This window comes from Elaeis guineensis, chromosome 1 (assembly GCF_000442705.2).
Source record: "Elaeis guineensis isolate ETL-2024a chromosome 1, EG11, whole genome shotgun sequence".
Classification (NCBI taxonomy): domain Eukaryota; kingdom Viridiplantae; phylum Streptophyta; class Magnoliopsida; order Arecales; family Arecaceae; genus Elaeis; species Elaeis guineensis.
In genome coordinates this window covers 99,473,904-99,487,385 of record NC_025993.2, presented here as the reverse complement: position 1 = coordinate 99,487,385, position 13,482 = coordinate 99,473,904, and the positions used below count along the sequence as shown (strand labels likewise).

At 33.0% G+C, this 13,482-nt stretch overlaps 1 protein-coding gene across 3 annotated transcripts; it reads right to left on the bottom strand.

The window, feature by feature from the left end:
* Window positions 1-11,698: 11,698 nt before the first annotated feature.
* On the bottom strand, window positions 11,699-12,846 carry LOC140857906 (uncharacterized). 3 transcript variants are annotated; one of them, XM_073257314.1, is made up of 5 exons: window positions 12,784-12,846; window positions 12,449-12,687; window positions 12,102-12,323; window positions 11,937-12,029; window positions 11,699-11,849 (listed from the first exon to the last, which is right to left on the bottom strand). In XM_073257314.1, exons 1-5 carry the CDS (start codon window positions 12,809-12,811, stop codon window positions 11,730-11,732), a joined length of 702 nt encoding a protein of 233 aa, XP_073113415.1. In that variant the 5' UTR covers window positions 12,812-12,846; the 3' UTR covers window positions 11,699-11,729. The 3 variants fall into 3 exon arrangements, with proteins under 3 accessions (XP_073113415.1, XP_073113410.1, XP_073113412.1); XM_073257309.1 differs by lacking the exon at window positions 12,784-12,846 and having other exon boundaries at window positions 12,449-12,746; XM_073257311.1 differs by lacking the exon at window positions 12,784-12,846 and having other exon boundaries at window positions 11,937-12,008; window positions 12,449-12,746.
* Window positions 12,847-13,482: the final 636 nt, after the last annotated feature.

Below are 13,482 nucleotides of genomic sequence, written 5' to 3'. Positions count from 1 at the left end.
AAAGTTTACAATTGCTATATAAAACTAAATATTTATAAGTAAAATTGGATATTCAAATACGGGTCAGATGATTGTCATCCATATCCATATTCATTTTTCTTTGACAAATATAGATATTAATCAGATGCTCAAATTTTCTATCTATGTTTGGATAGATTCAGATACAAATATAGATCTAGATGGATAATATATATCCAGTCCAGTTCACCCTATAAGAAGTGGATGAAAACTTTGGCCGAAACTTTGGAAAGAGTCTTGGGGAGAGTTCATACTTAAAGCCATAAAAATTCTAGGTTCTTCTCTTTTACCTCTAGTCTCTGCTCTCTTCTTCCTTCACTCTCTCAGTAATCTCTTCTCCCTTCACTCTCTCCTCTTCACTCTTTTAACCGGATTGAAATCAGATGGTATGAAATAAGAAAGAGCAGTTGAATGGGTCACATGCTCACCACGTGATCTCTTTCCATTCTCCTACCAAAATAAGAGTATTTTGGTATGTTCTATCAACAATGATATTGCTCGTATTTTCTATCTAAAATTATCTCATGTGCTTGTCATATGTTCATGGATTTTGATAAAGCTGAATAGCTAGACCACACTGCAATAAAAATTTAAGTTTTCAAGTCTAATTGGCTAAAAAATTAAAACTTTTGGAATGTAAACGCAAATTATAAAAAGTTGAAGGAGTGTCACCGTAATTTAGTCTAAATTTTAAATGGTCTCGAAGTTTCCTTTGCAAAACCAGCATCTCCTTATCACAATCCATTCTTTCTCCTCATAATTTGGCTAGTATGAAAGCACTCCTGTGACACGGACTACATGTATAAATATCTCATCATTTTTTTGCTACCTCTGAATTCCACAGAAAAAGTACATATATAGAAGGAACGAAGAAAGCCCGAGTGTTGGAATCATAGACTTATTCTTCTCTTTACGGAGAAGACTTTCTAATGCCCTGCCAAATAGGTCAAACACCGGAAAGACTTTGTTACACCCAAGTTCCCGGTATCCTCCTCGAGTAGCTTCCTGCTTAAATGCACGGTCTTTCTCCAGCAATAGTTTTCAAGTTGTTTAGAGAAGTCCACGCCCATTTTAAGGTCATCTAGGTTTTTAACACTTTATTTCGTATGTCAATCTGCCATCAAGTATAACAGCAATCAGATAATTCTTTCAGTATGTGAATTTGAATGACTGAATGGGGGAAGCCATTTTTCCTACCTTAAATCATTCCACTGTCTTCACTGTGCATCTCATACTAAGTATTGTCGAACCAACCCTTCAAAAAAAAGATTTTTTTTTTTTGCCAAAAAAAAGACTTTTTTTTTTGCCAAAAAAAGATTTTTTTTTTTTTTTTTAAACACCTGCCTTCGGGCCCTTTACTATTTGGTAAAGAAGCTTCTCGTTTCTCTGAATCCAGGTGAAATGGCTTCAACGGTCGGTACGTTGACTTGGAAATAGCTTCTCACTTAAGGTTAGGAGCAACCATGAAGCATCCACTCGGTATGTCGAATTAAGGATGGACTGGGTTTTCCCTTATCTTCTGCAATCAAGCATAATTAATTAATTTGACTGTCCGACTTCTTCGAAGCTTCCTTGTAAGTGACCTGTAGTCTCGATGCATATGTCGGCCTCTTGCTCGGCCAGGTCATATATGCTTCCGAGTAATTAATCTGCTTAGCCTTCTAGCTTTTATTTTCTTGGCAGGTTCCAATCAGTTTCATGACATTTGCAGCTTCCTCGGAAGACCACAACATCACACAAGTTCCCGAAATAGCCCTGCGGGCTTGCAATCACATAATCACTCCATAGGAATTTTCCACAAAAAAAAAAAAAAAAAAAATCTCTCCCCTTGTAGCACATGCAAAGTCAACAAAATAAAATTATTAGAACTGAAGAAATAACTGAAATATGAAGAAATCCTTCCAATCCGATTCAATAAATATCAGTTTTGGTCGATTAAAAGACATAAATCGGATGGAGTCGGATTGGAATTTATCAAAAATCAGTTATTTACGATCAGATTCGGTTTCTATATTTTTAATCTGTATGAAATCGAACTCAACCGATGAAATATTTTATAAATTAATTTTCATTTTTGGGATGGCGTCATTTAGACTTCAATAATTTATTCTAAAAGAATGCCCTATCATCCATTTAGATTCATAAAAATATTAATGTTGAATTATTGATGGAAGTATATCAATTTGAGATAATTATAAAATGAAAGCTTTCAGATAGAGTTATTTTCAGGTAAGTAAATCTTTTATGCTTCTATTTTATTTTATATAAATCCAAAAATAAATTCTAAATTTATAACTTATAAAATTTAAATATTTTTTTATGTTAAATTAATAAAATAAAATAAATAAACTTAAATGAGTTAATGTTAGACTTAAAATTAATATTGGATCAATGTTGAAGTTTAAACCGACACAACCCCTTCGAATCTACGATAAATCGTTTATTTCAATTTCAAATGATTTATACATGATAAATGTTCGACAGTAGGTTGAATTTTTTTAATTTAATTGAATTTGATTGAATGAATTTTTTTTTTAATTTGAATAAATTCGGTCCGTATTCAGCCCTAATTGCTAGAATGGTCTGAAAAGATGACGGGCTGCCCAAATGATTTTTTTTTTTTCAATCCAACGCCCGTGCTTAGCCCTAATTGCTAGAATGGTCTGAAAAGAAGGCGGGCTGCCCAGGCCTCCAAGCCTTATATATATCACAACCACCTAAGCAGAAGTTCCCCGTACCTCGGAATACTTCCATCTCCAACACAATGACCCAGCCTCAAAATGCCCACGAATTTACCTCCTTTGCCTGTGGCTTTGCCTGTGACTCTTCCACCCGATGAGAACAAGATAACTTCGCTGCAGCTACCTTCGTCTTCTTCTTCTTCCCCATACCTCGGAATACTTTCATCTCCAACACAACGACCCAGCCTCAAAAATTTACCTCCTCTACCTGTGACTCTTCCACTCGATGAAAACAAGATAACTCCGCCGCTGCTACCTTCATCTTCTTCTTCCCCATACCTCAGAATACTTCCATCTCCAACACAGCGACCCAGCCTCAAAATAACCACGAATTTACCTCCTCTACTTGTGACTCTTCCACTCGATGAAAACAAGATAACTCCACCACTGTTACCTTCGTCTTCTTCTTCCCCATACCTCGGAATACTTCCATCTCCAACACAGCGACCCAGCCTCAAAATGCCCATGAATTTACCTCCTTTGCCTGTGACTCATCCACTCAATGAAAACAAGATAACTCCGCCGCTGTTACCTTCGTCTTCTTCTTCCCCGTACCTCGGAATACTTCCCTCTCCAACACAACGACCCAGCCTCAAAATGCCCACGAATTTACCTCCTTTGCCCGTGACTCTTCCACTCGATGAAAACAAGATAACTCCGCCGCTGCCACCTTCGTCTTCTTCTTCTCCTCCCCCATCAGACCTTCCATTAATGACACACAATCAGAGTGCGGCTGTCACGCCCCCGACCCGAGATTTGAATCGAGGGTCATGGCAACCGCCGCATACTCATAGAAAACTCTTCCCATAAGCATGCAAGGCATCTTATCATACTATCCTAAAACAACAGCGGAATAATTAGTCAATAATTTAAATCCAAAATATAACGACCTAAATTTTTTCTTTAATATCTCAATAAATTCAACAATGATTTATAGTCCTTACATCAAATTCAATAAGACTTTCAACCGAAAATAAAAGTATAGAGATTCTGCTTCTGATCACTCTTCCATTCATATCTTGTATCATCTTAATTCCTCAACATCTGTAAAAACAGTAAAATAGGAGGTAATGAGCTAGACAGCCCAGTAAGCAATGATTACTTTTCAACAGATTTCATCAGATATTTAAGTAAATAATCATTTATAGAAAATAAGCATATATAGTTCATCAATTCGAAATCAATTTCCAATTATGCAATATAATTCATGCCAAATTCATTTCTTTTTCAAAAATTCAAGTTTCTTTTCAGATTTCAATTTCTTTCGTTATTAAATTCTTTTCGTCAACCATGAGCTATGATCATATTTTCTCTGTGGCAGGGTCATAACACCGCGTATCTTCTTGCGGTGAGCTGCGAATCATCTGGCAGCAAAGTCCTTCGAAACCGCTGGTCTCTCTGACGGTTTATCGCTGGTCTCTCTGGCGACGTAAACCCTCAGAACAAATCAATTACCAACGTATATGCCCCCAGTGGCAGGATCCTTTACATAGTCAGGTTGTCAATTCATAATATTTCTTTTATCATAATTCTTCATAAATCATATTTCATATTCTAATTTCGATAATAAAATATATAATCATGTAGTATCAAAATCAATCAATATAATGCATCATGGAATCAATATGTTCAATCATGCTACATCATAATATTTCAAAAAAGATATTTTCATAACAAAATATCATTCATCCAAATTCATACATCGTTTCACAAATCATGTCAGAAAAATATATTATAATTTGTCGATAAATCTAAAAAAAAATGAAATATTACTTACCTTAAACGCATTCCAATAAACCCATATAATTCTATAAATTTTCTTCCAAAAATTTTATTCGTAGATCATATTGCGATATCCCATGATCAAACATCCACAATCCTATACAGAATCAATTTCAATAATTAGAAAGAATACGAATACCATATTTCAACGATTTAGATTGGATCCGATCATCTAATTTTATCTAATCAAAATCTAATTAGGACCTAAACAATCTAAAGTTTGACTATCAGATCAAATCGGATTCGAAGTGATAGGACCGAGGTTTCTTCATCAATTTCATAAAATCAAGTAGAGAGAGAAAATCAAAGGAGAGAGAATTCATGAGATACAATTCGAATTGATTAGGTGACATAATCCAACATTACGATTGGTCCAATATCTCGATTGGTGAAATCAACATGATCAAATCAAATCATGGCTAAATCAAAATCATGGATGATCAAATCTAAAGATTCATGATCTGATCAAGATGGGCGCCAGTACGCTATCTGACAATCATGAATCAAGATTCTTCATTAAATCAAAAATATTAAAAAAAACTCTCATTGATAAATCAATCAAGAGAAAAAAATCGATAGAGAGAGAAATAGCTTTAGAGAGAGAAAATTTTAGAGAGAGAAAACTCATCTTGAATTCTTCAGACAATATGATTCAACAAATCTGATTGATCAGATCAAATCATGCTAAAATTATTATGTGGATAATTTAATAAAATCATAAAAAATAGAATCTTAAAAATACCTAATCTGATCAAAGTGGGTGTCGGCGTACCGTCCGACGATCTCAGATCAAAAATCCATCACGAGGATCATTTAAATTCATCATCATTCTTTTCAAAATTTTAAAAATCTTAAGAGAGAGAAATAATCTAGAGGGAGGATTCTAGAGAGAGAAAGTCCAATTCTAGAGAGAGAAAATACTAGTTCAGACTGAAAAAAGAGAGGGAAGAGAGAGAAATTCTCTTTCTCATATTTTATTATTTATATCATTATTTATTTATTTAATTTTTCTTTCTTTTTTTCTTTCTTTCTTTCTTTCTTTTTTCTTTTTCTTCACGGAAGAGAGAGGAGAGAAAATCCTATTTATTATTATTATATTATTATTATATTATTTTTCTTCTTCTTCTTCTTCTTCTTCTTTTCCTTTTTCTTCTCTTTTTCTTTTTCTTTTCTTTTCCTTCTTTTTCTTTTCTTTTTCTTTTCTTTTCCTTCTTCTTCTTTTCTTTTTCTTTTTCTTTTCCTTCCTTCTTCCCGTGGGTTCCTTTGGGCTGAAACAGGGGATCTCACAATCCCCTGTTGGCTAGCCGACCGACGGTGCAACCGGCGTGGGGCGACCGTCGGCAGGAGGGGGGCGACCCAACGACAAGAGGAGGGCTAAACCGGTGGTCGGCGGTGACCACCGGCATCGAAAAAATGGCAAAAAAATAAAGGTTCTTTCGCAATAAAATCCGGTGACTCCGATCGCTGACGAGCGTGCACACAGGCATGGGAAGGAAAGGGGAGAAGAGAGGAAGGGGAGGAGGCTTACCTTCGACGTCGGCGAGGCTTTTCCGATGAGCAATTGGACGGGCACAGGGACGGGTCTCCGTGGTGATTTTCCGACGATTGCCGCCGACTGGATCTCAGGTCTTTGGTGGAAGGGAGAGAGGAGGGATCTCCTCCTTAAATAGACCCGGAGGGAGCTCTTTTCTGACTCCGATTGGGAGCCGGCGAGAGGAGGAAGAAGACTCCCTTCGGAAGTTCTCCTATGTTTTTCTTTTTTTTTTCGTTTGGGCTTTGTGGGCTGGAATTCTTTACTCGGGCCGGGCCATCACATTCTTCCCCTCTAAAAAAAATTTTATCTTCGAAATTTTTCTTGCTTGAGTCTTCATAGTTTCTTACTTGAATCTCATCCATAAATATTTTAATATTCTAATTCTTGATATAAAATTTATTCTTAAATCATTTTATAAGAAAAAAGTCAATACATCAAATATTGATCTGAAATAGAACTATTCATTTTTTTATTTATCAAGATCTACATCTCAAAGATTTTCAATATTTCAAGATTTCGAAATTATGATCTCATTTTCTGTAAAATTTAATATTCAATATCTCATGACTCAAATTAAAATCAAATCTATCTCTTATGAATAGAAGAAGGTAAATATCTCTATTCTTGCATAAGAACTTCATTCATCATCATTTATTTATTTATTTATTTCAAAATATTAACCACTCTTAATTTCAACCCATTATAAGATAGAAAAATATACTTCTATTTATCATATGATGACATTCCAATCAATCAAAATTCAAAAATATTTTTTCTTATTCGTACTTTCAAAGGTTGAAAATTTATCATTTCAATCTCATTCCCGAACTTTGAATATTTTAAATTCTCGATACAACTTCATCGTTAAGTCATTTCATAAAGATCAATATCACCATTGTTGATTGAATCAATATCACTATTTCTAGTCATCGAAATTTTTTTACTCAAACCCTCAAACTCTTAAATATTCTAATTCTTGAAGCAAATTTTATCATTAAGTCATTCCATAATAAAAATCAATAACTCAAAATTTGATCTAAATCAAAACTATATTTTTCTTATAATCAAAATCAATATTTTTATTCTAAGTAAGTATATCAATTTTCTTTATCTAAATATTAACAATTGTTAATTAATCGATTCATTATCAAATTAAATTATAAATAACTCCAATCCATCTTTTGTAGAACAATCGTCAATATCAATAGATAACCTCAATCTTTTCTATTCAGTCAGAGAAATAATAATGATCAAAAGAGTCCAAACTTCAAATTTTATTATACCCTGGAGATAAATATTTGATTATAATAATCTAAGATCGAAATCATTATTTGATAAATAATTTCAAATTCTTCCTAATAAATAGAGAATTATAAAATTTAATTCTAGGATAGAAAAAATTTATCTCTAAATATTCTAAATCTAAAATCAAAAATCAAGGATCCACTCATCCTAGAATTAGGATGCTAAATATTTTTTTTTAGCATAATAAGAGGAAGCACTACTTTTAAAAATCACATTAGAATATCTAAAATAATTTAAAATTTTAAAATATTATTCTTTCTAATATCAATAATTTTTTTGTATCAAACCATATCATCTATAATAATTCTTTAACTCAAAGGATCAACATTCCTGACTTACTCAAAGTAATCCAGATTACCATACTTCGCTGCGCACTCTATTCTAACAATCAAAATTTTTTAGGTTCACCAAAAAAAAGTTTGATCAAATTATTTCTTTATCTTATCAATAGAAAAAAAAATTTTAAATTTTAAATTTTAATTGAAGTCAAAGATTAACTTCTGATTCTCATTCATACTTCTACTGGTATACAATAATCTTGATTAACTCTTGAGTTCAATATCATATTTAAACCATCATATAGATTTACTATAATCAATATGAATCAAATTTTAATTCTCATATCAATTCAATTCGATAATCTTCAAACCAAAAATCCTTATAAGTCAAATTAATGAAGAAAAAATTCTTCAATGCTCTACCAAATTTAGACATAATCAGAATATATAAGAATTTCAAATCATTATTTTTTTTCTAAAATTTCTATCATCAAGATCTTCAATATCTATCAAATATCCTTTCATAACAATCATACAAGCTTCAAAAATCAAATCTCCATTTAATAGTAGATTTAATTAAGGACCTCGTTAACAAAAGCAAAGGAACTCCATATCAATTCCTAAATCTAAAATTTTTAAATTATAAATTTACATGAATCCCTTAATCTGAAAGAAATATAAATCAGATCTTTTATCTTAATCTAAAGATATCAATTTTTCATTAACAACCTCAACAATAATATCAGAAAATCTCTTGATCAACTTAGATACGAAATTTTTAAATTGAAATTTCATACACATCATGTAGTCTCCAAGAGACATAATAAGATCTATTATCTAGATCTAAGGATGATGATTAAAGATTCCAGTATGATAAATATTCTACAACCTCATAATCGATTTCATCAATAAGAAATAGGTTTCTTTGCAATATCCTCAAATATGCATTCATCCTAATATGCCACTTTATACATAATCCACATACCAAATTCAATTTCGATAAATATTCCAATCAAGCATCATAAAAGATTTTTCTTAATCCATCCTGGAATAATATTTTATCGTCAAATCTTTATCTTGCCAATAATAGTCAACTTCTCAACTAGAAGTAATATCATAGTATTATTCTCACATTGAATTTGAACTTACGATTCACTTGAATAACCAATGATCAAATTAATAACCATAATGCACAATAAAATTTTATGTCAATCCTTTTGTGATTACTTTGGATCAAGATCTAACTAATCATATCATGATCTATAGATTATCCATCATATTTCAAACTCCATATGTCATAATCTCTTGCAATCCATTTATACATAATCTCAATGTTTAATCAAAATTTTTAAATATTTCTCCCACTACAATCATCAAAGATCTACACTATAATGTCCCTAGTGTCTATCCACTCATACCCATTCTATATCTGATTCTATGTTTCATAATTCATCCACTTATGCTCTGATACCACTTTAATTGTCACACCTCCGATCTGAGATTTGAATCGAGGGTCATGGCAATCGCCGCATACTCATAGAAAACTCTTTCCATAAGCATGCAAGGCATCTTATTATACTATCCTAAAACAACAGCGAAATAATTAGTCAATAATTTAAATTCAAAATATAACGACCTAAATTTTTTTTTTAATATCTCAATAAATTCAACAATGATTCATAGTCCTTACATCAAATTCAATAAGACTTTCAACTGAAAATAAAAGTATAGAGATTCTGCTTTTGATCACTCTTCCATTCATATCTTGTATCATCTTAGTTCCTCAACATCTGTAAAAACAGTAAAATAGAAGGTAATGAGCTAGACAGCCCAGTAAGCAATGATCATTTTTCAACAAATTTCATCAGGCATTTAAGTAAATAATCATTTATAAAAAATAAGCATATATAGTTCATCAATTCAAAATCAATTTCCAATTATGCAATATAATTCATGCCAAATTTATTTTTTTTCAAAAATTCAAGTTTTCTTTCAGATTTTAATTTCTTTCGTTCTTAAATTCTTTTCGTCAATCATGAGCTATGACCATATTTTTTCTGTGGCAGGATCATAACACCACATATCTTCTTACGGTGAGCTGCGAATCATCTGGCAGTAAAGTCCTTCGGAACCGCTGGTCTCTCTGGCGGTTTGTCGCTGGTCTCTCTGGTGACGTAAACCCTCAGGACAAATCAATTATCAATGTATATGCCCCTATTGGTAGGGTCCTTTACATAGTTAGGTTGTCAATTCATAATGTTTCTTATATCATAATTATTCATAAATCATATTTCATATTCTAATTTTGATAATAAAACATATAATCATGTAGTATCGAAATCAATCAATATAATGCATCATGGAATCAATATGTTCAATCATGCTTCATCATAACATTTCAAATAAGATATTTTCATAACAAAATATCATTCATCCAAATTCATACATCGTTTCATAAATCACTACAAGAAATTTGATTATAATTTTCATCGCTAAAAATCATATTTTCGTCGCTAAACGTATTTGCGACGAAATATATCATCGCTAAAAATTTGTAGAGAAAGCCTCGTAGCAAAAGACCTTAGCGACGAAAATATTTTATTTCGTCGCAAAAAATAGTAAACCCAGACGATGAAATTATGTACTGTATTAGCGACAAAAATATTTTATCGCAAGAGCTTAAATTTTCGTCGCTAAAATTACAACGAAAAAAAATTTCGTCGCTAAATATTTTGATTTAAAAAAAAAATTTCTTATTTTTTGCGACGAAAATGAAATTCGTCGCAAAACTTAGCGACGGATTTCGTCGTAAAATAATTTGTCGCAAAAATTTCATTGCAAAAATTGCGACGAAAAAAATGTTCGTCGCTATAATTGCGATGAAAAAAAAATTTTGTCACTATAATAGCAACGAAATAAAAATTTCGTCGCTAGAAGGGCGACGAAATAAAAAAATTCGTCGTCATAATTACGATGAAATAAAAAATGCATCGCCATAATTACGACGAAATAAAAATTTCATCACAAAAAGTTTAAATTTTTAGCGACGAAACTATTTTTTCATCACAAAAATAGCAACGAAATAATTTCGTCGCAAAAATTGTGACGAAAAAAAAATTTCATCGCTATAATGGCGACGAAATAATAATTTCATCGCTATAAGGGCGATGAAATAAAAATATTCATCACCATAATTGCGACGAAATAAAAATTTCATCGTAAAAAGTTATAATTTTTAGCGACGAAACTATTTTTTCGTCGCAAAAATAGCAACGAAATAAAAAATTTTGTCGTAATGAATAATAAAAGTTTTACTTTTTTGGGTTCACAAATTTTTTTGCGACGAAATTAATATTTCGTTGCTAAAATAAATTTTGGATAAAAAATAAAATTTTTATTAATTTTTCAAAAAAACCTGCTAATTACAAATTATCTGATCAAACATATTTTAAATAAATAGTATGTTAACACAATAAAAATATTCTAAGTCAAAAGACCAATTTCAAGTATCAAAAAGTTTCATAACCATCTTTGTCATATACAAAAATATAAGTTCATACACCATTTTAAATTTAAAATAAATACAAACTAAGTATGATCTGACTCATTGGCCTCGTTTCCTCCTCCAGACGTCGATCCCTGACCCGATATGTGTCACGATGGTGGTGCAGAGGCGGCATCATGTGACTGTAGAGGTGCTAACTCAGAAGCATCAATACCGAGCCGTCCCACCACCGTAGCTACAATCCTCTCGAGCGTCTGACTACGATTCATCCAGTAACTAATCTGATCTTGCATCATGCTCATGGATGTCCTAACTGCCTCTGACATCGATGCATCATCAGACCGACCGGATGACGAACTGCATGATTTTTTGGACCGCATGCTATGACCAGATCCTAGCTGCCGCCCGAGGACGGTATCCAAAATCGTATCATCTGTCATCAAACAAACCTGCTGCGATCCAGTATCACCATCAGATCCCACCTCCCTCGTCGCCTGCTCTCTCAATTCTAACATTTTTTTCCTTCACAATAAACCAAATAAAATCATAATTTTTTTTCAAACTCTTTAAAAGTATTCAAAATGTAGAGTAATGATACTTACATGACGCTGCCTCGCCTCCTCGGTCACGAACTCGCCACTCTTGTTTTGATAGAATTTAGCATAGGCGTCGACTCCGGATAGTCCCTGTTCAAACAAAAAAAAAAAGATATCAAAATAATATAAATATTTAATAAAAAGTTACAAAGTATGATTGCAAATGTAGTTACGTACCATCCTCTTCATTCCCTGTGCAAAAGAGGCACTTCCTTGCGTGTGAATAGAATCAATCTTGCTCCTATTCACCTTATTCGCCTCCGATCGTCGCTACAAAATACATACAATTATAACCAATAAAGGACATAACATAATTAAAAAAACTTGAAACACTAGACATACCTGAAATGCCTCACTTCCAAAATGCTCACATAACCACCGCCAATCGTCACTAGACCCAGCCCAATTTCTGTATGGCTGGGTCACAGGATCAATCCCCTTCGCCTGCAGCTCATTGCAGTATTTATGAAGCCTACATCGCCGATCTCTGTATCTATTTGCAGCCATTTTGAGAATACATGCCGTCACTTCTTCGTCAGTGCAATCCTCGAAGTCAATATTATCCTACACAGTAATCATACCAAAAAGCAAATACATGAAATTATTCATATAATAAAAAATTTATTTATATAACCAAAAATAATATGGATCATGTAATGATATGCAAGACATCCAAATTTAATTCTTACCCTGATGTGAGAGACTAGAGCATCACGGTATCGAGGAGCTACATGCTTGAAACTTTCAGCAGCCCACGAAAAATGATTCCACATATACAAACTGATCTCATTTGCGACGATACTAGCCTCTGTGCCAACCGGATGATCTCGAAATATATGTACCTTCGGTTTTTCATTGTGTGTATGCACATATTTTTCCAAAACAAGACCCCTACTAGGACCACGCACTGCACGTCGATGCTGTGTTCCTACATGTAAAAATTGATGAAATGAACATATATCATGTATCACTAAATGCATATAACAAAAAAATATATATGATTTATAAATTGATAGAGATGTACCTGTAAGGGGATGATGCTGCGGTACCATGGCCTCCGACTGGGCAAGCTCTGGCTGAGCACTAAGCGGCTCTGTGGACTTGGGCAACTGAGTCTCATCTAAATCCTCTGACTCATCATGCAAAATGCTAAAGTGAGGATGTGTATCATCAAGCGGAGCCTACTGCCTACCCCGTGAATGTCTACGTCCAGGACCAGTCATGATGCTGCAATGATTAAAATAATTTAAATCAGTAAGTAATCAAAAAAACTCAAGTATTACATGATATAATAAAAAAAAATAAATTGAATTACTTATTCATATTAATTATTGTTCTCAGATTCTGAACTCGTGTCCATATAGTCATCTTCGACGGGAGTCATAGAAGACTTCGACCCCGAAGTGCTATCATCATTGTCGTTAACGAAGTCATTATTGGATCGTGCTCGTGTCCGTGCCCTTATCGACGATCCAACAACAGAAACATCCTCAGGTTCATAGTCGTCTCTTTGTAATTGTCCTATGTCAATCGTATCATCTGGCACTAATATGTTATCTGGTGCTTGCATTTGATATGCTTCGTTTTCAATAATTGCACAGACTTCATTCTCAAGATGTTCATCGTTCGGGCATGTGAAAAGTGCAGGATCAAACAAATGCCTATGCTGAGCCCTTATTGCAACTCGCCAAGGCTCTTTCATTTTGTTATCATCAATATACCA

Excerpts from the sequence above, each read along its gene's own strand:
- LOC140857906 (XM_073257309.1), bottom strand. The coding sequence starts at position 12,739 with ATGCATTTAGTGATACATGATATATGTTCATTTCATCAATTTTTACAT. Across the intron at positions 12,324-12,448 it reads CTCTAGTCTCTCACATCAGG|GATAATATTGACTTCGAGGA; the intron begins GTAAGAATTAAA and ends ATTACTGTGTAG. Across the intron at positions 11,850-11,936 it reads CACAGGGAATGAAGAGGATG|GGACTATCCGGAGTCGACGC; the intron begins GTACGTAACTAC and ends TTGTTTGAACAG.